Below are 26,983 nucleotides of genomic sequence, written 5' to 3'. Positions count from 1 at the left end.
CAGATGTTATGAACCGACAGATGTGATTGTGAGAGCAGAAATGTTGAATCTGTCCAGTGAGAAGAGATGGACGACTCACATAAAGAGACACACACACACAAAGACACACAGTGTGTGTGTGTGTGTGTGTGTGTGTGTGTGTGTGTGTGTGTGTGTGTGTGTGTGTGTGTGCATGTGTTCATGTGTTCATGCAAGATGAGCTCTGATGTGACAACGCTATGCAGACAAAGACAAATCAAAGAGAAATTTGTCAAATCAGCTGAAAGTTGTATTTTATGTTTGTGTGTGTTTGTGTGTGTTTGTGTGTGTGCGTGTTACATTTCTGCATCAGAGCATGAAGGTGTGTGTTTGTATTTGTTTGTGTGTTTTTTGTTTGTGTTGTGTGTTTGTTTGCGTGTCCCTCTGTTGTCACACTGAGCTCCCGTCACCCCCACCTCATTACCCATCATCCCTTGCACACGGCCGAAGGGAGACGCCTCGTTGGATGCGCCTTTGTGGAGATGATGCAACGCCACGCAGGAGCTGCTTCGAGGAGGAAGGAGAGGAGGAGGAGTAGAAGAAGGTAGGAGATGAGGAGGAGAAGGAAGGAGGAGAGGAGGAAAGGAGGGGACGAGGAGTGTTTGTGTAGTTCTAGGTTCAGCCTCTAGGGGGCAACATGACACCAGCTTGAAAGTAATAACCGTCTTTTTATCAGTAACCAACTGTGTAAAAACACCCAAAACAACTTCAAACAAAAAATCAAAGAATATCACATAATACGTCATAATATGTGAGATATTATGACGTATTTTATTGATTTTAGAAATGCAAAATGTATAAGAGCAGTAATTATAAAGATGAATATTTACCTTTGATAAGAAGTAGAGAAGAATAAAATAGCAGACACACACTCACTCACTCAGTTTGCACATACAGGCACTTCTGTTTCATCCCCATATTGTCATTAAATATAATATTATTCGCTATTATTATCATTATTATTGTAAGTATAATAACAAGCATTTTGATGATATTTGTATTATCAGGCCTGTTATTAGGCGTCCTTCCCTGTACACATGTTGGTGTCTTAATCTGCTTCACTACAAATGAAGCGATTCTTATTCTCACAGCAGCAGTGAAACTTCTTTATGACACAATGTGTGTGTTTTGTGTGCAGCTCTGCATTCTGTCTAATGGCCCCCAGGGGGCGACTCCTTGTAGGAATCAGGCTTTATCTGCAGAATTGTAATATTTGATGCTCAATTGTTGGTGATTAATCTCAACTCTAATATTATTTCTTTGATATCATTTGTTTGACGTCTTTGTGAACTTTTGTTTTCATTCCTTCCACGACGTGGACGCGTGGTGACGCGTCCTATCGGGCTCCATTGATGATTTTTAGAACCGTCATGCTCAAGGTGAACACACTCCGAGCTGATTGAACTAACGCAGATCAGCGGTTCTGGAACCGGATACTCAGAGTTTCCCGTCTCAGAGGTTTGTTGAACCTCCTTTCTGAGAAAAACCCCTGAAGGATTATGCGATTTCCCTCCTGATTTCCCATGATCCTCTTGGGTTGGCTTTTGGGTGAACAGAACTTTTATCCAGAGCTCAGCTGTCACCTGTGGTCACGTGACTGGCGGTCCACATCTGTGTCGCACCTGGATGGACTCTAAAGGCTCTGTGCTTATACATACATGTACACACATCTGTATGTACACATCTGTATGTATGTGTGTAAACAAAGGCTCAGCCGTCTGATTGGCTGAGCCAGCAGCTGCTTTTCAGCCTCTCTGTTGTAACAGGCCGCACCCTGCTGTGACCCTGACCTCACACACACACACACACACACACACGCACACACACACACACACACACACACACACACACGCACACATTAACTCAAGCTCGTTTCAGGACAACAACACATGTAAACATAGAGGATATTATTTATTCCTCCTCCTGTTTTAGTAAAAAAAAGAAAAAACAATTACCAGAAAGTGTGGATTCATTTTTTGTCGCGTTGCCCTGAAACAACAACAATATTTAATCACGTTAAAACCACACAAACCAGCAGTCAATAACAATCATGACATCTTGTGCGCGTGCGTGTGTGTGTGCGTGTGTGTGCGTGTGTGTGCGTGCGTGTGTGTGCGTGTGTGTGTGTGTGCGTGTGTGTGCGTGTGTGTGCGTGTGTGTGTGTGTGTGTGTGTTTGCCTCAATGCTCCTCAGAGGAGCGTGTTCAAACATGGCCGACGGTTTAACTGCAGATAACAACAGAAACTGAAAGAAGACACACGGAACCGCTCAGCAGAACACGTCGTACCTGCTCTAATCAGTGTGTGTGTGTGTGTGTGTGTGTGTGTGTGTGTGTGTGTGTGTGTGTGTGTGTTTGAAATATTCACCTCAAGTCTGTCAAACTGATTGTGTGCAAATATTGTTTGTTTTTTAACAGACAATCTTGAATATCATCATCAATATTTATTCATTCAAGTTCTACAGAATAAAGAGACTCTTGGTCCTTCGCATTGACTTGTTGGTACTTTCCTCCTTGTGGTTGTGAGGGAATTCGACCTCAGGACGAAGAGCGATTGGACCAGCGTCTCAGCAGCGTAACAACGCACACGTCTTCATTATTAACACAACTGCTTTGATGTGAAGAAGACGCTGACCTGCGTCTTCAGTTGGACCGGCCCACGAGTCACAAAGTCGCATCAGTTGTTTCTCCTGCTTGTCATTCCAGGTCCTGTCCTCAACACGAGACCATCTCCCTGTCTTCACCTGGTCCTCGTGGCCGTCCCGCCTGCAGCCTCGTCGGTCCCTCACTTGCCCTCTGCCGGATTGTCTCGCGTATCCCAAGTTCTCCAGCGTTTCTCATTTGGCCTGATGTCCTGGTTCTCGTGTAGACGTTCCCTGCCTGCCCCTCTGGGTTTGTTCTCCTGTTGGACGGACGTCCCGGTTTTCACCCTGACTGGACAAGTAGAGAACTTTGATTGGATTCCTGTCTCTGAGTTGAGCTTTTGGGTTTTAGTGCCTGTAAACGCACGTGTCTCCTACGTAGCAGGAGACACCGAGTAGAAACACAAACATCTGGTCCTGTGACGTTTTACTTCCCGTGTAGTGTTGAGTGCACGTTTTCACCTTTAACCTAAAGACTCATTCCTGAGGTCCAGATCCACTCAGGTCCTCTTGTTGTGTCCACAGAGGCTGTTGGGATATCACTTCCTGCCATGTGCCACGTGGGGGAGTCTCTCTCTCTCTCTCTCTCTCTCTGCATGGGGGAGACCAACCCGGTGAACCCGGAGTGGCTGGCGGCCCTCCGGCTGACCGGGCTGCTTCACGGTGGGACGACAGGAAACCGGCCGGGACCTTCTCCTGGAGGAGGCTCTCCGCTCCGAGCCGCTGGCTCCCGCCGCAGACGCTAAACGTTAAAACACAGCTTTCACCTTCGAGCAGGTTTTGTATAAGAAATGCAGACGCTAAAGCTAGCAGACACTTCTGCTTATTTCAAATAACTAAATAAACTCGTCTTCCCAGCACACAACTTAGTTAGGTTGGTAGAGAGACCTCTGTTTTCTATGACTGTTTACCTCACAGCACAGAAGGTCTCACCCACGCCCGCACAACCGAAGGAGGAGGGTGAGGTCACCCTCGCGGCGTTCCTGTTGTGGTGGTGCCTTCAGGGAACCTGGGAGCGCAGCAGCTGCTGGGGCGGACTAACAGGAGTGGTATTTGAGAGCTGCGCTGACTCACTTACAGGAAAACAGGCTCACTTCCTGCCGCTGTGGTCCGATGACACAAACATCCAGAGTTTGAGCCAAACGGTCTGGATCTACACGTTTGGTCGTCCTTATTGAAGACATGCTGATTGTTGACAGGGTGAGCAGGAACCCTCGAGAACCCTTGAGAACAACCAAGACCCCTGAGGAACCCATGAAAACACTTCATTTGAAATGTGTTTTTGATGCAAGTAGCCGTAGTTTGCTCAGAACTGGCAGAGGAAGACGTAAAGTTCGACTTGGCCTTCCGAACATCTGGGCCACAAAAGAGAGAAAAAATATAAAGGTGAATGAATCAGCAGAACCATCTGATCAGTCATCATTTATTCCCATTTCCCATTCAGCGTCCACTCTGTCATCAAAGACAAAAGAAACTCCTCGGGCGGAAATCTGACTCTTTGCCTCCAGCTTCGATAATACTGATGATAATAATGATAATAATGATGATAATGATGATAATAATGATAAGATCGATCAGCATGCTGCTGATGGAGACGGACTCTTAACTGTGTCTCTTTAAACTGCAGCAACACAGAATAAAACAGGCTTGTCAAGTCAGGTTTGACTCCTGAAAACAGCTTTACGTTTAGAATTGACGTCACACGCTTGAATGGATCTAATCTCAGCGCACAGCGCGCGCACAGCGCGTGCACGCTCACCGTGTTCAGTTCCTGCTGCAGGAAGCGGGGACCGTTTCTCTCTCACGTGGGGGCATCACGCCCCGGGCGACCGGAAGTCTGATGGAACCCGAGCCGCGGAGCCTTCTGATTGGCCGACGGGCCACGTGATGGAGGCGATAGCAGCTCCTTGTATGGGCACGGAGGCGCTCTGTGTCTGGCTGGAGCATCGGGTTCAACACGGTCGCGTTTTGCACGTAAACACACGCGCTTCTATTGTGAGAGCATTTCCACACGTTCACACACCCGCTCAGTTCAGCTGCATCCGGGTGTTTTCGGACTGCTCTGTGTGTCTCTATATATTTATATATATATATATATATATATATATATATATATATATCAGTATGCAGAGTTTGGTATTTTAATGTGTGTCTGATTTGAATAGATGCGTTTGTGTATACTAATAATTATTCATGTATTAGAGCTGATTATTTTACCTTTCACATCCCGTAAGTGCAAATAGTGTAATGTCTCTTTTCACGTTATCCCTGATTTTTAGTAACTGTGACTTATAAACATATTGCATACATGCAAAGCGTAAATAGCTGCAGATTACAGGGTCGTGTGTGACGGTATTTCGAATCAGTATTTCCAAATGTGTTTGATGCCAAACACACATCATCTGGGTTCAACCGGTGCTCGTGCACGTTTAAACACGTAAAGAGGAACACGCGATGTTTTGTGGACATTCGGCGTGAATTAGGACTCATAAACAAACCGGTGCTTTGTTTGTTTTGCCCAGACAGACAGCAGCAGACAGTTGGAGTTATGTAAGGGCCGTTTGAAGGGAGCGGTCCAACCAGCCCGGCCGGCAGGGGGGGACCACTTCACCGGGGAAAGGAATTATATGTTTCTGCTGTTGCGATATTTTTCAACGCGACATTAGCATTTCATTCAATTGTAACTTGATGATATATTCAGCGATAATGTGCAAACACGTAGTTTATTTGGGTTTGAAAAGACCCCGCCCCCCCCCTCCCCTCGGGGCGAAGATGGTTCGGTCCGAACCGCGTCATCCATTGTTTACAAATCAAGCCTGCCCGTTGGTAACTGCTGAGCGGCGTGCTGAGAGAGAGGAGCGGCCCGGCGGCGCTCAGTCAAACCGACGACCACAAGAAAAACACCACCCGAAACAACTCACCGAGCCCGCGACGCGCCGCCATGCCGTGTCGGAAGGAGAACTACATCTTTCTGGAGCAGTCCGTCACCGTCGACTCCAAAGAAGTGGACGCGCTGGTGACGAAGATCGGCGAGGCGCTGCAGCTCCACAACAATAACAGTGGCGGCGGGATCCAGAAGACGGTGTCCGTGTCCGTGTCCTGCCTGCACGGGCTCACCGGCGGCGGGAACCCGGCGGCTGTAATCAGCGGAGGAGGAGGAGGAGGAGGTGCGGGAGCTCCGGCGCAGAGGCGCCACGGCTGCTGCATGAGGCTCCGGAACCACCGGGGGAGCAGCAGCAGGGCGAGCCCGTACAGCGTGCCCGGTTCTAACGGCGACCGGGACTGGGACCAAATCAAACCGTGGCACAAGAAGAGGATTGAGGCGGAGGAGGACGACCCGCACCGGCTGCTGCAGGAGCTCATCCTATCGGGCAACCTGATCAAAGAGGCCGTGAGGAGGCTGCAGTTCTCCGCCGCGGAGTGTGGAGATTTCCCCAAGGCGGTGGACAATGTGCCGAGCTGATACCGGAGCGGGCGAGCCGGGGTCCGACCCCCCCCCGTATGGACACACAAACTGACTGTTTTAGCGTTTAGTAGCTACGTGTATTTCCTATTCCGTTTGTTACTCTGCGGTTATTTGGCCACCCGGCTGAATGAGCCGTGTTGTTTTGCTAGCAGTTAGCCTAGCCAGCTAGCCGCCGGGCTAAAGGGCCGTGTTGTTTTGCTAGCAGTTAGCCTAGCCAGCTAGCCGCCGGGCTAAAGGGCCGTGTTGTCGATGTTTGAATGTCTCCTGGTGGGGGAGGCGGGGGTTCAAACCATCGACCTTTAACCGACCGTTTCATTGATAAACAAATGGAGATATTTCGTCCTTTTTCAAAAGCTAATCTCGTGTGATTTAAGATCAAAACACAACAATATGTTTGTGTGACGTTAGTTCTGTGAACAATGGGGCTGATGAATGAACGAGTCAGTGAACTGAGACCGGAAGTGGAAGCTTATTCATTTATTTACCACTTTGTCCCCGAACCGTCCTGGGGGGAAGTAAACCATTTATTTTACAATCTCATGCTGCTGCACAGAGAAGAGAGGAAGTGCCCCCTTCCATACTCCTCCAATTCCACTTTGTTGGGTAGTCCGTTAACTTTACCCAGACTAATCTCATCTATATATATATATATATATATATATATATATATATTAGAGCTGGGGGGTGGTAATGTTCTTTTTGGACACTTCTGTGGTGCTCGCTCACCTTTTGGAATTGTGACTGAGGGGTTGTGTTTTTGCATTTGTTTCTTCTCTGTGTAAAAGAAATCAGCACGACTGCTTCGTAACGAAGTTTCCGATAATGTTCCTGAATATTCAGGCTACTGTTTTTTTGTTGTTCTAATAAACTCATTCTTGTTTTTCCAAAACCTCTGTAGTACTTTGTTATTCCGTCGGGACCACGTGCGGCCTCCAGGCCCTGAGTGTGTGGTGGTCTTGAACACATGCTCATTATCGGCCTATAAATACCCCCTCCCCCCTTCACAACATGACACCGGCGGTGAAAAACATGTTTTTGCTCCAGCGGCCGAGGTCCTGCAGTCTGCTCCTGACGGCTCCCTCTGCTGCTGGGATACTGTGAGTGTGACCTCATCGGGGGGAGCCGGGGGGCTGTTATCCATCCACCGGAGACACAAACACACTGTAGGTGCTTTACATTAGAATGTTCCAGACACAACGGGAAGAAACCCACACATGGATTCACAAGGAGACGAGATGCAGCGCTTCACCTCTGCTGGTATTGATGGTAGATGTATTGATAACTTCTAATCACCATAATGCAGTATTTATTTGTGTATTTATGGTGAGCTGAGCGTTGTCTAACGTCAAAGTGCTGATGGAAGCTGAATGAGACCACATTAAAAACATGAGGCGTGCGTCCATTGGTTCGACGCTTCATTCACTCCTCGGCGCCATCTAGTGGACAATAAATGCAAAAATGTGATAAACTGCTTGTTCCTCCTCACTGAGAGCAAAACACTCGACTAGATCTCCACTCTTTGCTGTCCTGCTCCTAAATGGTGGAAGGAGGTCTCTGAAGACATCAGGACCACAGAGAGCCTTCACATCTTCAGACTAAAGACACACCTCTTCAGACTCTACCTCCACTAACACACTAACTAACTGCAGCACTTACATTGGACTAATAATGGTTCTTATCTACAGCGAGTTGTACATTGGCCTATTTGAGGAAATTGCACTTTCTTGTTTCTTGTTCTTCTGAGTTTGTGTCCTGATGGTTGAAATGTTCTGATTGTAAGTCGCTTTGGATAAAAGCGTCAGATAAATGACATGTGATGTCATGTGATGTGATGATTGTATTGACACCATGGGACGTTTACGGCTTTAAATAGAGTAAATCAATTAATGCGGATTAATCCTGTGGGCTCAGGAGGTCGTGTCTCTCTAAGAGGTTCTCCTTTACTTTCCCAATGTGAAGGTGTGTTTGTTTGTTCCTTCAAGGAATAAAACAGAAACCCCTTTGCAGCGTAATGACTGTGCGGTTCCACTAGAGAGCGCTGTGACGTTAGAACCCAGAAGTCTCCTTCAGTCCACAGCAACAACGTCCCCTAAAGCCTTAGACCTGAACCCTAAAGCCTTACACCTGAACCCTAAAGCCTTACACCTGAACCCTAAAGGTGGTGGTTCTATCTGATGGTGGTTCTATCTGATCGTTCTATCTGATGGTTCTATCTGATGGTTCTATCTGATGGTTCTATCTGATGGTGGTTCTATGTGATGGTGGTTCTATCTGATGGTGGTTCTATCTGATCGTTCTATCTGATGGTTCTATCTGATGGTTCTATCTGATGGTGGTTCTATGTGATGGTGGTTCTATCTGATGGTGGTTCTATCTGATGGTTCTATCTGACTGTGGTTCTACAAATAAATGAAATCACTTATTTAACCCCTCTGCTGATAAATTATGAAAGTTTGAGTAATCTTACAATCTGAATGTAATTATGTTTTAATTTTGCTTTATAAGCAGCAGCCGAGAGCATGACGCTAAAACAGCCATCAGAGCACATCAAATCAACGCGTTATTCTATTCTATTCTATATCTATCGGGCACTTTATGAAGCGCTGTCCTTTTTATCTGCTACTTTTAGGAGCCGACAGGTGAGAACATCTGCTCAGCGCTCCATCGGCTGGGATGTCGAGCTCCTCTCGTCTCCCCCCTCATTTATTTTAGATGACTTCACGACTGACCTACATTCAGCGCTCGAAGCCCCTCGGACGAACACCAACAGCTGGAACATCGCATTTGCATTTTAGTCGTTTAAAGAAAAGCAAGAGGAGGTTAAATCCAACCAGTAACAAACGGTGCAAAACATCATTTCAACAGTATTTGATCTTCTAGTTTAGTGCAGCGTTGTTGTACTTCATCTGTGTCTCTGTAGAGAGACAACATGTGGGACACAAAGCAGATTTTGATGTAGATCAACATAAAGAGAAACAAAGGCCCGGAGAGATTCCATGAAGGACTAAAATAAATGTGTGAATGATTGAACGGGGACCTGTGAGCTGAATGAAAAGGTTGTTACATAATGAAGTATTTGAACTAACGTCCCAGCGGATTCATGATGGTGATCTCGCTACACCACGCGGAGGATTCCGTGTGCGTTAAATCGACCACACGCATGTTTGTGTGTGTGCTCATGTGGGGACCGGTTTAACGCACGGGTGAGCTTAGGTTTGAGTGAGCTCGGCTTTAGAATGAGAGCGAGAGGTTTCGGTTCAGTACTTAACATGTAAGAACGCACGTTTGCAAGATGACAAGAGACAGAAAGCTGTGCAGCAGCGAGCGGGACGCTCACGTGGCCCCGTGTCGTCCCGTGTCGTCCCGTGTCGTCCCCGCGACCTGTTTTCATGCTTCGCTGCTCTTTAACGCTGTTCAGGGTTCAGACCTTCGCTGTGGCGCCGCAAAGGCCGCGCTCGCCCTCAGGAGGCGGTTCTTCACTGCGCGGCCGAGTCACGGGGACAACAGGGGGCCGCGGGCACCGCGGGGGGTCTGAGGCCGGCTCCTGAACAGCGCCCACTGACCCATGTTAGCGTTGTGAGGACGAGCCGGAGGCACGGAGACATTCGCTCATGAAGACAGCTTCTCAACGAGAACCGCTGTCCGGGACGCGTTTCCTCCTGAGACGCGTTGGTGCCACAAAGTCAGAAGTAAATAAACAACCAGTAGTTTTCAATATTCACATTAGAGAAGGTCTGTGTGGAACAAACACCGGAGGCCACTGTGTTAGTTATTCTGATTCGTGCCTTTAACTCAACATGAGCGTCTACGCGACGTAAGAACTTGCTTCGCTTTGGTTTTAGTTACAATAATAAACGTGGGATTAAAAGCTGCTTCCACTTAGCAGAGAACGCTGGTTTATTTGAGGGGGAAGCCGAGGACGGTGAAACAGGACAATGAAAATCCTGTTTTTACCTTTTTAAGACATCCTTCAGACACAATGACATTAATTATTTTATTGGTAAAATAGCTGCAGAACCTTTTTGCATCAACGAAGGATCTTTGAAACAGACGTTTCTTTTGTATCATTTCCGTCATCTGATGTAAGAAATGATTTCCTTTCCTTTCCAAAGGGGTCAGGGGTCACGTGTCTCCTACCACCACAGTTCGTGCGTCCCTGGCGTTCACGCTGACTCCGCCCTCAGCCGCCTCCTCAGTATCTCGCCGCGCCGCCGCCTCCTTGGCCTTCAGCGCGACGTAGCAGGCGGAGAAGCGCTCGTTGACGATGGCGATGGGGAGCGACAGGATGAGGATTCCAGACAGGATGCAGAGGAAGGCGAGCACTTTCCCCGCCACCGTGTCGGGCCGCATGTCCCCGTAGCCCACCGTGGTCATGGACGTGGTGGCCCACCACCAAGCGGCCGGCACGCTGCTGAAGGTGGTGGCCGGGCGGTCGCTCTCCAGAGTGAAAGCCACCGCTGCGAATATGGAGATGCCGACAGCGAGGAAGAGGAGCAGCAGGCCGACCTCCTCGTAGCATTGAGCGATGGTCCAACCCAGCGACTTGAGGCCTGACAGAAACGAGGACGGGGGACAACTCATCACGTATTCCGTCCAGATGAAACCGGCTGCAGGTCGAAGGCCAAACCGAAGGGTTCTGACCTTCTGTTTGGTTCAGTGGACGGAGATTAATAAAGCTTTATTAAGAAAAATGCTTTAATTATTTATTATTATTGAAAAAATTGCAATATTTATATATTTGCAGTAATATTACATACAGTATACTATGTATTGCAGTTGTTCATGAAAACGGTCCGTGAGGTAAAAAAGGTTGAGGACCACTGATCTAAATGACGGAGGAGTGATCAGCGCTGCCGTAGCCGACTTCCCCTTTACCCGTACCTGTCCGAATCTCTTCCCACAGATACTACCGGCCTCGGGCTGAGATCCGCTCTGTATCGTAACCTCTCCTCTCTCTCCGATCCCACCCGCTCCTCACACGTCCAGCACCTCGTCACAGGAGGCCTCTGGACCTGCCAGTCAGCGACTCGCAAGGCCGACTTCATCTCCGGCTTCACTGTCCAGCAGTCGCTCAACTTCCTCGGTCTCACCGAGACCTGGATCACACCTGAAAACACCTCCACCCAGCCGCTCTCTGCTCCACCTTCTCCTTCAGCCACACTCCCAGGCCCACTGGTAGGGGTGGTGGCACAGGTCTACTCATTTCACCCAAATGGAGCTTTTCTCTCTACCCTCTACCACCAGCCACCCCATTGTCCTTAATTCCCGCTGTAACAATCACTCACCCGGTACAATTAACCATCATCGTCCTCTACCGTCCGCCAGGCTCCTTGGGTCATTTCTTGGAAGAACTGGACATTCTCCTGTCTAATTTCCCCGAAAATGGACCTCCGCTCATCCTCCTGACTTCAACATCCAGACAGAGAAGTCATCTGACCTCTTACTCCTACTTTCTTCCTTCGCTCTGTCACTCAGTCCCTCTCCTCCTACTCACAAAGCCGTCAATCACCTCGACTACATCTTTACTAGAAACTGCTCCACCACTAACCTCTCTGTAACTCCACTTCATGTGTCTGACCACTTCTTCATCTCTTACTCTCTGTAACTAACTGACTCTGTACCTGTTCTCTCCCTCTCTCCTCCTCTCTCCTCCTCTCTCCTCCTCCCTCCTCCTCTCTCCTCCCTCTCTCCTCTGTTCTATCAGCTCTCCCGTCCACTGACTCCTTCTTACTCATCTGACGCTGCAGAGACTCTCCTCTCCTCTCTGTCCTCCTCTCTAGACTCTCCTCTCCTCTCTGTCCTCCTCTCTGTCTTCCTCTCTGGACTCTCTGTCCTCCTCTCTGTCCTCCTCTCTGGACTCTCTGTCCTCCACTCTGTCCTCCTCTCTGGACTCTCTGTCCTCCTCTCTGTCCTCCTCTCTGGACTCTCTGTCCTCCTCTCTGTCCTCCTCTCTGGACTCTCTGTCCTCCTCTCTGTCCTGCTCTCTGTCCTCCTCTCTGTCCTGCTCTCTGGACTCTCTGTCCTCCTCTCTGTCCTGCTCTCTGTCCTCCTCTCTGTCCTCCTCTCTGAACTCTCTGTCCTCCACTCTGTCCTCCTCTCTAGACTCTCTGTCCTCCTCTCTGTCCTCCTCTCTGGACTCTCTGTCCTCCTCTCTGTCCTCCTCTCTGGACTCTCTGTCCACTTACGACCTGACGGGTCGGTAAATCCCCTCCGGCTCCGTGTCGGTCTGAACCCGATAAGTGTCACTTATGTTTATCAGGTGTAACTATGTCTACCATCTTTATTTTAGCACGTTAGCATGCTAACATTAGCTCATTAGCAGTAAACTCACCGAAGTTCTTAGTTCATCCTGTTCACCGTCAACACCACCTGACTCAATCAGATTTGGGCGGGCCGTCGGTTTACCTGTCGAGTGTCTTCCCAGCTTCAGCAGACGGAGCGACCGGAGGAGCCGGAGGACCTGTACCACGCGGCCCGCGTTCTCCAGGACCACGGATCCGCCGCGCAGCTTCTCCACCGCCAGCGTCACGTAGAACGGCAGGATGGCCAGCAGGTCGATGACGTTGAGAACACTCCGACCGAAGTGGCACTTATCCCTCGCGCAGAGGAACCGAAGCGCCAGCTCGCCGGTGAACCACGCCACGCACGCGAGCTCCAGGGCGTCGAACAGCAGCGCCGCGACAAAGTCCTCCCCCAGGTCCAACGAGATGAGCACCATGTTGACGACGGACACCACCACAAAGGCGATGGAGAGACAGCCGAAGGTGCGGGCGGCGCGGGACGATTCCGGTTTCTCCAGCAGGTCCCACAGGCGCCGACGGAGAGCCGGGCATAAGGCGCCCGCGAAGTCCTCATCGCCGACCTCGGGCTCGAACCTCGGCCGCACGTCGAGGTTTTCCTTCTGCTCCTTGCGGCGGGAGTAGCGCTCGCGGCAACAGGGGGCGATGCAAAGCTCGTCGATGCCCCAGTACTGGATCTCCTGCAGGAAGGAGATCTCACACAGCTCCTCCCTGACGTGCAGGTCACCCGTCTGGTAAAAGTTCATCACATACCTGTCGGGCCAAACAGGAAGTGGTCTGTCAGAATCACAGGTCTACAGAGGGAAACATAACTGCTTTGGGACTCGCCCCAATGAGGGGACGTTCTCCATCAGCTCCACTCCCAAGTCATGTTTGGAGAACGAGGCGCCACCTACTGGAAGGTCTGTGAGTTCCGGTCGAAGAAGAACTCGTTCCCCGGAGGGTCGGCGTCGTCGCAGAGCTCCAGCGCCGAGCCTCGGGTGCAGCGGGCCAGCTTCCCCAGCCGGGTCTCCGGGTGCGGTGCCAGCAGCTCCCGCGACAGCACGAAGCGACTTCCCCCGACGTTGACCACGAAGAAGTCGAGCGGGTCGCTGACGCTGGAAGTCGTCTCACTGAAGAAGACACTGGAGTCCAGAGACACTGGGGAGGGTGTGTCCTTGTACGGCTCCGCCCCCGCCGCCAGGCTGTGGGGAGGGCTCATAATGGGGGTCGGGGGCGGAGTCGTACAGCAACCAAAACCTGCGATGACGATGACTAAACCAAAGTACAAACCAGTCAAACACAGTTTGACCTTTCAACTGGACGCTGTGACATCGGAGGCATCTAGTTCAAAAGAACTCCAAATATTGGCTTTTTATTCACAGACATTTGGACAAAACGGACCGAAGCTGTAAGAAAAAGTGTCCTCGACCCAAATGTCAGAGAATGTCTCTTTTCGTCCCTCGGACACTTATGGCACCGAAAAAAGTCACTGACTTGCGGGACAATTTGGGGGATTTGGGTCTGGAGATTTTCCTGAGACAAATGACCCGATCCAATGCAATCGAAATGTCTCCATTTCAACCCTTCATCTGGGCTTGTGAAGTAAGCTCAATGTTCTAAACACTAAAAAAAGAGTAACTGGTATTTTGGACTTTTTCTGTGTTAAAACATCTGTGCTGCACGAGCAGCTCACCGATTTCATTGCTTCTCTTCTGCTCTGCCTCTGTATCTTCTTCTCACTGATTCCCACCACATGAAGCTGAAGATACTCAAAGGTCCACAGGCTCTGTCCCTCTGCAGAGACGCCGTGGGACTGAGTCCAACAGGAAGGGATTGTGGGTATTTACCCCGTGGGGCTCCAGTGAGGTTAGTAAAGCTGAGCGCTGAAACGAAACGACCGCTGGCGGCAGTCAGTTACATGAAGATGGAGAGAGCTTTTCATTGGAGGTAAAACAAGACAGAGAACTGAGCAGAGGAATTACTCCACGTGTCAAACAGAAGGGGGGTGAGTGGCAAACGGACCACTTAAAGCAACGCTATGCTAAGCTAGCTGCTATGCTACTTCCATCTCAACATCTAACGTCACCCCGCACGGCACACAACCACCGCTGTGTCCCTAAACGTGGGGATTGTTGGCACCGTTAAATGATGGAGAGCTGAGAGCAAAGTGCACGAGGACGACAGGAAGAGTCACGAGTTCAACTTGTTCCACCAGGTGGAATCCTGCCTCTAAAAGATCAAATGTGTGTTGTGTTTAAAATAACATTGACAATTAAACAACAGTGTCTAAAATACACACTTTCTAAAGGGATTACTCATTATTTTCTAATAATTTAGTCTTTAGAAGAACAAACATTCATTAAAAACAACATTGTAACAACAACAACAACATTGATTAATCGCTATTAATCGAGATTAAGGAATTTCAAAATGTGCAATTAATTGGTTAATTTGTTTTAAACAAGTGACAGCCCTATACATGTATATATGTATATATATATATGTGTTTATATATGTATATATATATGTATATATATATATATATATGTATATATATATATATATATGTGTTTATATATATATATATGTGTTTATATATGTATATATATATAAACATTTTGTTGTCTCTGACATGTGCTTTTGGGTACCTTTTAAAACATAATTTAATGTATTATTATTTGTATTATTATCTATGCACGCTTATAAGCAACAAATCAAAGATAATTAACTTTAAAGAGCAGCAGTGTGTACGATTTATCGGATTATCTTTATCAGGCAGCCACGTCCGGTTCTGTAAGTGAAGCTAAGGCTTTATGTGTTAACAAGTCTTCTTCATACAGCGTGATGTTCATGTAGTAGATGATGGTCCATGTAGAGTCAAACAGACCATGAAGCAGGGGACGCTTTAGGGCGGGGCTACATGCTGAGTGACGGCTGTCTACTAGAAACGTCTCTACGTCTCCTCAGTCCGAACAGGAAGCTGGATAAAAGCTCAAAGGTGAGTGTGATTCATTCAATACCACGTGTGTTTAACAGTTTCAGTTTTTTAATATAATTTAATTAATTTAATTCACCCCCACCGTTGCCATATTTTAAGCTCTCTACGTGATTTTTGTCTCTGAGGTATTAAGCTTTTTAACATCGCATAAATAAATAAAATAATCTAAATGATTCATGAATCATTATCATTGCGCTAATCAATTTCATTTGACTTAAAAGTCAAGGGACATAATATTTCCTGCATTGCTTTGCATCTTTGCATCAGTTGTCGTCTTTAATCAAGCAACGACAAATGATCAGGGGACAAAGACACTTAGAACAAAGCAGGTGAGTCTTACCTGTGAACCTGAAGAGGATCTTTGCATCAAAGTAGAATCCAGATATAAAGTTAAGAATAATCACATGATCACAACAACATCAGACAGACAGAGAGCAGGAGGACAAGGAGGAGGACAAGGAGGAGGACGAAGAGGAGGAGGAGGACGCTGCTCCTGGAGCTTCTTCTCTTTGCTGCTCTCTGAGCTTTGCGTTGCTGGTTTAAAGTTCATCGATGGAATGTATGAGAGCTGATAGTGTCACACGAGAGGAGGAGGAGAAGGAGGAGGAGGAGGAGGCGGAGGCGGAGGAGGAGGAGGAGGAGGAGGCGGAGGCGGAGCTATGCTTTACCATTCTAAAGGAAAGGTGGTGTTCTATAATGAAGTCTGTGGTGCTCGTGGACAAAGTCGTCTCTTATTCGTGCGCTGATGTTTGGAAGCTGTTTTCACGCCATGATGCAACATTTGCTCGTCCAAGTTAAACTGAAGCAAATGTTCACCTTCATCAAAACCCTGCATATATATTCACATATATAGATATGTAGTATGAATAGATATATAAATCATGTAATTCACTAGGCATCGATGCAAACACATGACCTGTCTTAATTGTGTCCTTGTGTGTGTGTTTATTGATTTTTAGTTGTTTTGTAAATAGAAGAAGATAAATGCAATAAATGCACAAGCAGTATTTTATAGTTCACATCCTCCTCAGTGTAGAGTCTCCATCTAGTGACCAAAGAAAAACATTTCAGTGTTTTCATCTGTTCTTTTGTTAAAGATTTGATCACATTATCTTAAATTCAGATAAATTCCTATGAGTTCCGTCAGTACTCCTAGTACTATTACTACTACTAAGATACTAACTAGTATTAATGTATTGAGATTAAAAGTACAATATGGAGTTGGACTCAGTCGCTGATAGATTCTTTTCTGTGCACCAGATGATTTGTTTTACTGAAATACTAATATTTCTGCTGTTTAATTCACGTCACGTGTTCTATTTTTTTTTTTAATTCTTTTTTGACCCATTGAAATAAAATAAACCAGGACATCAGTATTCATGCTGTCTGATCACAAATCTGGTAATGTTATAACATATCCATGTTGAATGGAAATGAAGGGAGCTAGTGACGTTAGCACCGTTACCAGCTAACTTTCGCAGGTTCCTTTCAGTTGCATCACCAAAATAAGATTTCTGGGAAACTTTTAAACTTTGCTGACGTGAAACTAGTTCTGTAAATAGATGAGAAATAAAAAACATAAACGAACACATCACCCTTCAGTGTATTTTCTTTATTTCAATTTATTTTCTTTAATTTATTTTATCACTCTTAATGAGACCAAGGAGGGCGGGAATACGGCATTAGTGTGTCGGAGGCTACATCATTTATCTACCCGAAGAAGAAATACGTCATGCGTGCTCCATCCAATCAAAGGAGTGGGTCTCGCACTTATCCCCGCCCCCTGAGAAAACCGCCATCATGAAACCAGAAGGAGCTGTCAGATGATACGAAGCCCGCTGCTCCAGAACCAGGTGAACGTCTCTAGCTGCTCAGCCCGCGGGAGCGACGTTGCGTGGGAGTTTGGAAACGTCGTGACCTCCGTGGGCAGTTTGTTGCCTCCGTTCATCTCGTTTTAACTCTCAGGAGCGTAGCATCGCCGCTGCTAGCGGGGTGTTAACAGGCGGCAGCTAGGGCTAGTCGTGCAGACCATCAAACATTACGCTTTGTTTGCCTCTATTACGTTAGTTAATAACGGTTAATAACTAAAGCTCCACGGCGGGACTCGCCGGGTGGAGCTGTGATGGTTCCCCTGCAGTCTGAGCTTGCGAGCATAACGCGTTTAAGTGAACTGACGTTAGTCTGCGAGGCGTAATGTTACAGTTAAGTTACAGCGCTCCAAAGCGCGCGGACTGTTGTGACGTAAGCTAGCTAACTAGCTAGCTAGCTAGCTGCCAAACAGCATCCATAAATCCGTCCTTTTCAAGTACAGATTCTCTTACCAGGTAAAGCAAGAGTCCACAAGGCACCGTTCTCAGGAGTGACACTTTATCAGAAGACACTTTACGGGTCGGCATGCATCTAAACAGGCAAACGTTTTAATAAAAGCCCTTTTTGTGCGTTTTGAAAGAACTCACCTAAGATGCTAATAACGTTAGAACAGGTTAAAAATACTGTGTGTTTGTGTGTGATGATTTGACTTCCTTAAATACTTAATTTCTTCATACAAGACATGAACACCTAAGTTGACTTGATTTTAATAAGTGTGTGTGTGTGTGTGTGTGTGTGTGTGTGTCAGTACCAGAACCAGACCAACATGGACAGATCGCCTGACATGCGCGTCTTTCTCCCCCAGGACAGACTGAGGCCGATATGAGCGTGGCGGAGGAAGCGATGGACAGCTCTGCAGCTGAGGAGGAGGTGGAGGACCAGCAGCAGGAGGAGGTGGAGGAGCAGCAGGAGGAGGAGGAGCAGGAGGAGGAGGAGCAGGAGGAGGAGGTCCAGGCCAGTCCCAACAGAAGCCCCTCCAACATATCTGGTAAAGTGAAGGAGGCTGTTTGGCTTCCTCCGCTTGTTCTTCTTCTCCGACACGAAGAGACACGAGCCTGTAAAACCACAGTGACACACACACACACACACACACACACACACACACACACACACACACACACGTTGTTATCTAACCAAAGTAAAGTTATTTTCCTGTGAGGGTTAAACAAGCCTTGCTGAACGGCCAATGTGTTCTCCATAAAGTTTCTCTGTAAAAACAAAGAAAACATTACGTTCAGAGCTCCAACAGTCATGTGACCATAGACCAGTGAACAGTTTTATATTTATAACATGAAACTGAGTGAACATGAAGAGCCTTCATTTATTTCTGACACCGGTGAAGCACGTAGACCTGTTGGCTATTTAGATACATTGTTTTTGTGTAGAATAATCATCTACACTAAAGACGTGTGAGTTTCTTTTTACTTTTATTTTGAAGAGACCATCCGATGTCTCCGTGATGTTTCGCTCTTGTCGCTGCAGCTGCTGGTGACATCATCGAGGGCAAGCGGGCGAAGAAGACGGTCGAGCGGCTCGACTTTCAGGCCCCGAAGCAGAAGGAGAAGCTCAAGATCGGAGACGGTATTTGATATTGGAGCTTTTTATCGTCTTCGCCGTTTAAAGATTTGCTCTGCAGTAAAATGTGGACGCTTCTGTATCTTCAGGCAGCGGAGACAAATTGGGAGACATCCCGCGCACCGGACACCACATTACCAAGATGAAGCAGGCCGACCTGAAACCTCTGCACGCCATCCTGTTCGACAGGCCGGGGAAGGTGTGAACAAAGCATCAAGGAACAAATCTAACTTTGATATCTGATCATCATTCTATTGAATGCTGATCACCAAATCACCAAAAGTACATTTTACTGATTACACCTGAATGCATCATCATAATGTTCACTGAGCAGAGCCTGAACGCCTCATCGTGTAACTCAACAGCGAAGTCGCTCCGCCTCCTGTCGATCTGAGCCCTGATTGGTTGTCTGTGTCACGTGATCAGAGATGCTGAATGTCCTTTTGTCAGATGGCCTCGCTGAAGAAGAACCTGCGTCTGTTTAACGGGTTTCCTTTCCACGCCGGCAGCGAGCAGCACCTCAAGAAGCGGGAGAAGCTTCTCAAGTGAGTCGTTTCTTCTTCTTTGGGGAGGATGAGGAGGAGGAGGAGGAAGAAGAAGAGGGGGGGTCACTGACTGCAGCCAAATCTCCTCACTGGCTTTTCTGTTTCCCTCAAACGCAGGAACTCTAACTTCACCAACGCCAAGCTGAAGGCGGTGTGCGGCGTGCTGGACCTGGAGAAGAAAGGGACGCACTCGGACCTGGTGGACCGGATCCTGACCTTCCTCATCGCGCCGAGGAGCAGCGGCAAGGTGATTTCTATTTTAGTGATTCAAATGAATCCGTATTTTTCTTTATAAAAATAAAAATTGAAATGATTAAGAAAATACTAACGTCTGGATTATTAGATTATCCCTGAACACGTCCTCGTGTTCACTGAGCAGAGCCTGAACGCATCACGATGCTCTGGAGGGACAGGGAGGACGTTTGAGACGCCCGGTTGTTTACTCCTCTTCTCCTCTTGGATCGCCAGCGTCTCCCCGTGAAGAAGAAGAGGAAGTCCAAGAAGAAGCTGTCGGGCGACGACTCGACGTCCAACGGCAAGAAGAAGAAGAGCCAACCCAAACCCCGGTCCTCCTCCTCCTCCTGCAGCCCCAAGAAGTCCAAGACGGGGAGCAAGTCCAAAGCCATCGTCATGGAAACCAGCAGTGACGAGGACGAGAAGGAGGGGGCGGACGCCGGGGACAAACCGTCGGGGGAGGAGCAGGAGGAGGTGAGGATGTCCAGGCTGAGCAGGGATCCGTTTACTTCTGGTCTTTAGCATGTAGCATGTTTAGCGAGTCCTCTCATTCGGTTCTGTTATTTGACTATTTAACGATCCACAGACACTCGTTTCCTTCCAGTCTCTCAGGTCCAAATCGGCGCCATTGAAGAGGTCGAGGACACCAACGAAGAAGACGGGTCCTCCTAAAAAGAAAGCAAAGAAGGCGGCGTTGGACGAGTCTGACGAGACGGTAAAAAACGCATTGAACCTGCTGAGGGACGAAGCACCGAGGTGTGACGTCGCTGTGCAGGAAGATCAACTGCAGCCACGTAACAAAACCACAGCACGAAATGTGCAGATAGAAAAGCAAATGAGGGAGTTGTGTGTGTGAGCGACTTTCCCAAGACGGCGTCGGGCAAATCGATTCGCTTCTTCACGTCTGTGTGGAATCCACTCAGCATCAAACATAAAGTCTTAAAACGGCCATCAGGGACATTTCATAGAAGGACGGTGGGATGAATCATTCCAGCATTTGGTTTTCCTACATTTAACAGGAATGATCAGGAATATTTCCTTCATCTAAAAGTATCTTCTACATAAATGCTAGTAGTTAAATAATGACTAACTTCATAAACAGTGAATCTGCAGGTCAATAAAGCAGCAGCTGAGCCTGCGATCGTGTTTCTGGAGTTCTCCAAACTCTACATGACAATATGAAGGAGACATTCTTTATGATTCTAGAGTTAAACCCAGCTTATTTAATTAAAGCCATGTTGCATCGGCTCCATAATGAGGGAATAGAAATGAGAGAACTAGATTTGTCATCTGCAAACATTGTTGTAAAAAGGCTTTGACACAAGTCATTAGTACAGATTAGTTATTATGTATCAGTGTATCTTTGTTCATAACCTCCAACACAAACGTTTATGCAGCTTTTACAATAAGACTTTATGGTTTACCTTAAAGGTCTGAACATCCTGCACATACATTCATTATTGTCCAACACGGTAAGTAAAGCCGCGTGTTTGTTTCTGGTGTTTCTAGGAGTTCAATTGGACTCTTTACATTATGTCATTTATCAGAGAACATTTCAACCATAAGGACACAAACACAGAAGAAACCCAAGAAAGTGTGATTTCATCAAATAAGCCGATGTACAACTTGCTGTAGATAAGAACCATTATAAGTCCAATGTAAGTGCTGCAGTTAGTTAGTGTGTTAGTGGAGGTAGAGTGTGAAGAGGTGTGTCTTTAGGTGAAGATGTGAAGGCTCTCTGTGGTCCTGATGTCTTCAGAGACCTCCTTCCACCATTTAGGAGCAGGACAGCAGAGAGTGGAGATCTAGTTTTCTTTATGAAGCATAATCCTCTTTTTTTTTAATTAATTTGTTTGGTATTTTTGAAGAACGGGATTCTAATAGAAATGTTTCTATAGTTGTAAAACTTGTGTTTTCTTCTGGTTCAACACCAGTTGTCAAAGACGAGGTTGAAGATTTGACTTTTATTGAATAAAATGTAACGTAGTTGGAATAAAATCATGTTGACTGAACAGCGACCGTTTAGATCAACGTCTGTCACCATCTGAAGTTCTTATTAAACCGATTCAATCAGTTTGTATCTTTACCTGCAGCCGTAATGGACCAGCAGGCGGATTCAGTCGACGCGCCTCGTGAGGACGGGAGACAAACAAGTAGCGAGCAGATGAAGAACTAAAACGGCTGAGCTGATGGCGGTTTCCATGGCAATAAGCCCCTCCCCCTCTGCCACGCAGAGAACAGACCGCCAATGAAAGTTTCACCACAGCTCTTGTTTTCTTCTTTTATTGGTTACAGCCCAAAAAGAAGAAACCCGCCGCCAAAACCAAGAAGGCCGACAGCAGCAGCAGCCGGAGGAACCCGAACGCAACCGGTGAGGCCTTAGAGGGGCGGGGCTTATCGCTATGGCAACGTATCGAATCGACCGTCTTCTGCTCAGTACTCGATTGCGGAAACAGGTTCATGACATCATGCCGATGTCGCCACGATGTGTTGACTGAATCCCTCCCGACACATCTGGGCCGGTCTGTTGCAGCTGTGTCAGCTTGGTTCTGTCGTCTTCCCGCAGACGACTCGGACTCGGACGACGAGCCGCTCATCAGGTTGACCATGAAGCCCCCCAGTGAGGAGAAGCTGAAGGAGACGGTGCAGCGCCTCCTGGAGGAGGCCGACCTGAAGGAGATGACCATGAAGCAGATCTGTCAGAAGGTGAGGAGACGCACGCCGCCTCTCTGGCTCCTATTGCACCAGGTGTGATCATGTGACCATGCGATGGTGTGTTTTAGGTGTCTGACATGTATCCAGAAAACGACCTGAGCAGCAAGAAGGATTACATCAAACAGACGGTCAAATCTGTGAGTGCACACACACACACACACACACACACACAGCAGGGGGCTATTGCACGAAACCAGGATAAGGGATTAACCCGGGATACTCACGTTGTCCTGGATCAATGTGGCGTGGACCTGGTTGTCCGCTGACGTGCGCAGTGAACACGTGTAAACGTGATGAGGCGGATAAATAAAGCTCCATCGTGTTGGATGAAGAAGCACGGAGACGCGAGAGGACGTTTGAGGACAGATCAGACCAGCTGAAGCTGAGCTTTGCTGCCAGCAGCTTGTTCATCGAGTCATTTCTGCACCATTTGCAAACTAGGCTCCTACCAGCCGGCAAAATGGTTTTATATTTTATCTTGACCTGCTGCAGATGTTTTCCAGTCTTGTTTCTTCTGTATGAACATTAATAACATCTTTGACAGTTTATAGAGAACTTTCCTGTAAGTAGATATTTTTCATTCTGAGCTTCATAGTTAAGTTACAGATAAACACTGAGGCTTTTATTTTGAAATGATGGAATTGGAGTAGGACAGAATGTTTGTCCAAGATCAGAGAATCTGCATCACAAGTGAAAGTTACTATGAAACGCACGAACAGCATTCCACCGACTGCTGAATTTTATTCACGCATATAAATATCATTTCTTTATTTCCTCACAGCTCATCACATGAAGATTTGAAGAACAAAGTTAAACGACTTTTTTTTTTCTCAGTTTGATCATTTTTTATCTCGTGTTTAGATTTTTCAGATTTGTCGTCAGTTGTTTTTCTGTGTGAACTTTGTTTCAGAATGAAGTTTTTCTGCATTTGTAAATATGTTTCTAAATAGCAAAAGCTCTTTTTGATTAATGCTTATTTTATTAACTTCAAAAACATTTCTTTTTGTCTTTAATTTACATTTTAAAATGAACAGTTTACCAACTGGTGAATAAAGTTGTTTTTTATAACATTGTTGTTTAAATTTGTGACACGTTTCCTTCAGTACTAATATTCAGTAGTAAAAGTACAATAGCATGAGGTACAAATACTGCTATACTGTTCCAGGAAAAACTCCTTTAAACATTGGACTACAGCGAACGTATCAGACTAAAGTCTCATCGAGGTCCTTAAACCTCATCCTGCTGCAGCAGCGTCTCCGTCCTGCTGCAGCAGCGTCTCCGTCCTGCTGCAGCAGCGTCTCCGTCCTGCTGCAGCAGCGTCTCCGTCCTGCTGCAGCAGCGTCTCCGTCCGTAACCGGTAACTTCTGCAGACTTTTAGCGACTAAAACTCAAAACTTCCATAGAAACAGTTTGAGGCAAAATGTGTCGGACTTTACCTTTTATTTAATTTATGAATGAATCCTTGAAACGTCTGTTTAATCTCTCAACGCTATGAATTGTGGGTAATGCGTCTAACGGATTTAAACCGTTTGAAGGTCTCATGTAGATTTCAGTAAATGTTTAGCGGACAAATCAAATAGTTTAAATGCATTTAACGCTTAAAAGGAGTAATTCTAGTCTCCTGTTTGTGGACAATAACACAAGCGAGTGCAAACATCTCATTTCCTGCTCGAGTGCAGCGGCCTTCTGTTGAGGCTCCGCCTCCATTTAGAGCTCCGCCTCCTGAATCACCTCCAGGAACCAAAGTGCGTTGTTTGTTTGTGCGTCTTGATCCGAGTTCCACTGCAGCTTCCTGTTCTCTCAACCTTATTTCCCGTACGAGGTGAGAAAGCCACGAGGACGTCCGCAGTGGTCCCCCGTCCTCGCCTCCGTCCCCTCATTGGCCGCCGCTCTCTCCCAGCAGCCAGTAGGTGGTCATCTTGCCTTTGCCCTTGAGCTCGACGTCCCCTCTGCGCTCCAGCTGGAAGCAGTTGAACTCCAGCAGGACGTCGCGGGTCGCCGCCGACACGTGAATCTTCAGCGCTGAAAGAGACGCGATCCATCTTTTACTTATTGATCGTTTATTGTTTATTGATCTTTCAGGTTCTGATCAGCACGGACCTTCTCCGCTGGACTCCATCCGAGACGACGTGTTGACCGTGTCCCCAAAGAGACAGTAGCGAGGCATCTTCAGCCCCACGACACCAGCACACACCGGACCTGTAGAGGGACATCGAGACAAGGGGACACGGGACATTGAGACAAGGAGGACACAAGACATAGAGACAAGGGGACACGGGACATCGAGACAAGGAGGACACAAGACATAGAGACAAGGGGACACGGGACATCGAGACAGGGGGACACGGGACATGGAGACGGGGACATAGAGACAAGGAGGACACGGGACATCGAGACAAGAGGGAAAGGACACAAGACATTTTGGATCATTTTCATTCTTTCTGAAATTCATTTGATGTCAGAAAACCATCAACAAATGTCAAATATATTTATATGCTCTTAAAATATTGATTAATCAATATATTGTTTCAGTAATTGATAAATGTGAATTTGATATGGAAATAATTATATAATTATATATATATATATATATAATTATATATGAACTAATGAGCGTGTTGGTGATTTATTCTCCGCTCATGTACTGCGTTACGGCCACAGACTGCGTGTACTTGTACCCTCGCCATGTACTTGTACCCTCGCCGTGTACTCGAGTACTCACCGCTGTGGAGGCCGATCCGCAGCCTCAGGGGCTCGGACAGGTGACGCGTCCTGAAGGAGCGCACGGCGTCCAGCAGGGCGAGCGCCATGCGGCCGATCTCTCTGCCGTGCAGCTTCCCGTTCCTCACCGGCAGCCCCGACACCACCATGTAGGCGTCGCCGATGGTCTCCACCTGGGGGGGGGGGGGACGCCGCCATGGCAACAGCAGCAGCAGCAGGTGAGAGATTGAGAGGAACCTTGTGATCAATAGATCCTAAGAAGGGATCCATTGATCCAGACGCTTCCCCTCTGAAGGTGCGTCGGTCACCTTGTAGACATCGAAGTTGTCGATGATGGCGTCGAAGCAGGTGTAGAGGTCATTGAGCAGAGTCACCACCTGCAGGGTCACAGCGTTATGGATCCACATGTTCACTGCAGCAGCAGAACATCTGTGAGCAGGTGACTCGCCTGCATCGGCGTGCTCTCTGCAGCGATGGCGGTGAAGCCCACGATGTCACTGAAGTAGATGGTGACGGAGTCGAAGGCCTCCGCCTGGACCGTCTCCCCCCGCTTCAGCTGCTCCGCCACCGAACTGAGGGGAGCGTTACATGTGTGTATTTATATGTACACACATCACATCACGTGTCATTTATCTGACGCTTTTATCCAAAGCGACTTACAACAAGAACATTTCAACCACAAGGACACAAAGTCAGAAGAACAAGAAACAAGAAAGTGTGATTTCATCAAATAAGCCGATGTACAACTTGCTGTAGATAAGAACCATTATAAGTCCAATGTAAGTGCTACAGTTAGTTAGTGTGTTAGTGGAGGTAGAGTCTGAAGAGGTGTGTCTGTAGTCTGAAGATGTGAAGCTCTCTGTGGTCCTGATGTCTTCAGAGACCTCCTTCCACCATTTAGGAGCAGGACAGCAAAGAGTGGAGATCTAGTGGAGTGTTTTGCTCTCAGTGAGGAGGAACAAGCAGACACACGTGTGTCTGTATGTATATATATATATACACACATACACACACACATATATACACATACAGTATGTATACATTCAGAGTACACCCACTGAGGTAGTATCTGGTAGAGCAGAGCTTCGGCCTTGCGTTTCTCCTCGTGATAGGCTTGAGTTCGTTCCTCCACCAGCTCCTCCAGGTTGTTGGCGTACTGCTCCATACGAGACAGGAGGTTGTCCAGGATGTTGGTCCTGGATTCCCTGAAAACACACACACACACCTCTTGTTATCTGACCTCTAATTAAACCCCCCCCCCCCCCTGAGCTCTCACTTGTTCTGCTTGCGCAGCAGCAGGCGGACGTGGTTGAACTCCGGCCTCTCCGTTGGCTCCTCGGCCCAGCAGCGCTGCATCAGCTGACCCAGCTCCGGGCTGTGGTTCTGGGGGTCCACGGTGGGTCTGAGGCAGGGCCACTCGCCCAGGACCACCCGGTCCACGATCTCTGCGGGGGGGGTAACGTGGTGTTAGTGCTTATTAAGAGTCAGGAAGTAGGAAAAGAGGTTGGACACGGACGGATTGTGTGAAATGACTCATCTGAAGAGCTGGTTAGTCGGCACTAGAAAGGTCCCCTGTCCGTCTCAGGTCCTCTCGTCCTACCTTTGGGGCTCAGGGGGCTTCCCTCCAGGTAGAAGGCTCCTTGGCGCAGCGCCACCTCCTGGAGGACGATGCCGAAGCTGTAGACGTCTCCTTTCTGGGTCCCCTGAGGAGGAGGAGCCTCCATCCTGAGCAGCTCCGGCGCCATCCACAGCCTCTCTGCAGCGAGGGACGACGCGCCGCATCAGAACCATCGCTCGTCTGAAGGTCTCATTGAGAAACAACTCGTGACTGAAGCAGAAGCCGAAATATCTTTTATGTTTTCTAAAAGGGCCATTTGGAGACTCCACAGGGCCGTCGGTAACCACGGTAACCACGGTGACC

At 47.6% G+C, this 26,983-nt stretch overlaps 4 protein-coding genes and 1 long non-coding RNA gene across 12 annotated transcripts in view; 2 read left to right on the top strand and 3 right to left on the bottom strand.

Annotated features, from left to right (window-relative positions):
- Nucleotides 1-2,445: 2,445 nt before the first annotated feature.
- LOC120810990 (uncharacterized) lies at nt 2,446-3,695 on the bottom strand. Its single transcript, XR_013453584.1, has 3 exons — nt 3,570-3,695; nt 3,121-3,400; nt 2,446-2,950 (listed from the first exon to the last, which is right to left on the bottom strand). It is a non-coding gene; the product is annotated as an uncharacterized LOC120810990 (long non-coding RNA).
- Nucleotides 3,696-4,681: 986 nt separating this feature from the next.
- On the top strand, nt 4,682-7,013 carry gbp (glycogen synthase kinase binding protein). The gene has a single exon (XM_040166057.2). It carries the CDS (start codon nt 5,600-5,602, stop codon nt 6,119-6,121), a length of 522 nt encoding a protein of 173 aa, XP_040021991.1. The 5' UTR covers nt 4,682-5,599; the 3' UTR covers nt 6,122-7,013.
- Nucleotides 7,014-10,105: 3,092 nt separating this feature from the next.
- kcnv1 (potassium voltage-gated channel modifier subfamily V member 1) lies at nt 10,106-14,288 on the bottom strand. The gene is made up of 3 exons (XM_040165207.2): nt 13,320-14,288; nt 12,530-13,176; nt 10,106-10,674 (listed from the first exon to the last, which is right to left on the bottom strand). Exons 1-3 carry the CDS (start codon nt 13,622-13,624, stop codon nt 10,247-10,249), a joined length of 1,380 nt encoding a protein of 459 aa, XP_040021141.2. The 5' UTR covers nt 13,625-14,288; the 3' UTR covers nt 10,106-10,246.
- Nucleotides 14,289-17,169: 2,881 nt separating this feature from the next.
- On the top strand, nt 17,170-23,409 carry dek (DEK proto-oncogene). 7 transcript variants are annotated; one of them, XM_078094284.1, is made up of 13 exons: nt 17,180-17,256; nt 18,078-18,166; nt 18,206-18,260; nt 18,755-18,853; nt 18,937-19,046; nt 19,298-19,392; nt 19,510-19,639; nt 19,861-20,100; nt 20,231-20,341; nt 21,922-21,997; nt 22,193-22,332; nt 22,410-22,478; nt 23,123-23,409. In XM_078094284.1, the coding sequence occupies exons 2-13, from the start codon at nt 18,095-18,097 to the stop codon at nt 23,132-23,134; spliced, it is 1,209 nt and encodes a 402-aa protein (XP_077950410.1). In that variant the 5' UTR covers nt 17,180-17,256; nt 18,078-18,094; the 3' UTR covers nt 23,135-23,409. The 7 variants fall into 7 exon arrangements, with proteins under 7 accessions (XP_040021145.2, XP_077950410.1, XP_077950409.1 ...); XM_078094283.1 differs by having other exon boundaries at nt 22,160-22,332; XM_078094281.1 differs by having other exon boundaries at nt 18,197-18,260; nt 22,160-22,332.
- npr1b (natriuretic peptide receptor 1b) overlaps nt 23,080-26,983 on the bottom strand; it is a 30,526-nt gene continuing 26,622 nt past the window's right edge. For both annotated transcript variants that reach the window (XM_040165205.2, XM_078094279.1), the window contains exons 15-22: nt 26,663-26,818; nt 26,339-26,507; nt 26,121-26,267; nt 25,511-25,634; nt 25,371-25,439; nt 25,064-25,235; nt 24,442-24,540; nt 23,080-24,363 (exon numbers count right to left, since the gene is read on the bottom strand). In XM_040165205.2, the coding sequence (XP_040021139.2) occupies nt 24,218-24,363; nt 24,442-24,540; nt 25,064-25,235; nt 25,371-25,439; nt 25,511-25,634; nt 26,121-26,267; nt 26,339-26,507; nt 26,663-26,818 (1,082 nt within the window). In that variant the 3' untranslated portion in view covers nt 23,080-24,217. The remainder of the gene's footprint in view (nt 24,364-24,441; nt 24,541-25,063; nt 25,236-25,370; nt 25,440-25,510; nt 25,635-26,120; nt 26,268-26,338; nt 26,508-26,662; nt 26,819-26,983) is intronic.

The sequence above is a fragment of the Gasterosteus aculeatus genome, chromosome 20 (genome assembly GCF_964276395.1).
Source record: "Gasterosteus aculeatus chromosome 20, fGasAcu3.hap1.1, whole genome shotgun sequence".
Classification (NCBI taxonomy): Eukaryota; Metazoa; Chordata; class Actinopteri; order Perciformes; family Gasterosteidae; genus Gasterosteus; species Gasterosteus aculeatus.
The sequence above is the reverse complement of the archived record's forward strand: the minus strand, read 5'-3'. Positions and strand labels throughout refer to the sequence as shown.

Coding starts and splice junctions, on each gene's coding strand:
- gbp (XM_040166057.2), top strand. CDS start 5,600: ATGCCGTGTCGGAAGGAGAACTACATCTTTCTGGAGCAGTCCGTCACC.
- kcnv1 (XM_040165207.2), bottom strand. CDS start 13,624: ATGAGCCCTCCCCACAGCCTGGCGGCGGGGGCGGAGCCGTACAAGGAC. Junction 13,177..13,319: donor CGGAACTCACAGACCTTCCA/GTAGGTGGCGCC, acceptor TTGGCCCGACAG/GTATGTGATGAACTTTTACC. Junction 10,675..12,529: donor GCTGGGAAGACACTCGACAG/GTAAACCGACGG, acceptor CGTTTCTGTCAG/GCCTCAAGTCGCTGGGTTGG.
- dek (XM_040165209.2), top strand. CDS start 18,095: ATGAGCGTGGCGGAGGAAGCGATGGACAGCTCTGCAGCTGAGGAGGAG. Junction 19,393..19,509: donor AAGCGGGAGAAGCTTCTCAA/GTGAGTCGTTTC, acceptor CCTCAAACGCAG/GAACTCTAACTTCACCAACG. Junction 21,998..22,159: donor GAGGAACCCGAACGCAACCG/GTGAGGCCTTAG, acceptor GGTCTGTTGCAG/CTGTGTCAGCTTGGTTCTGT.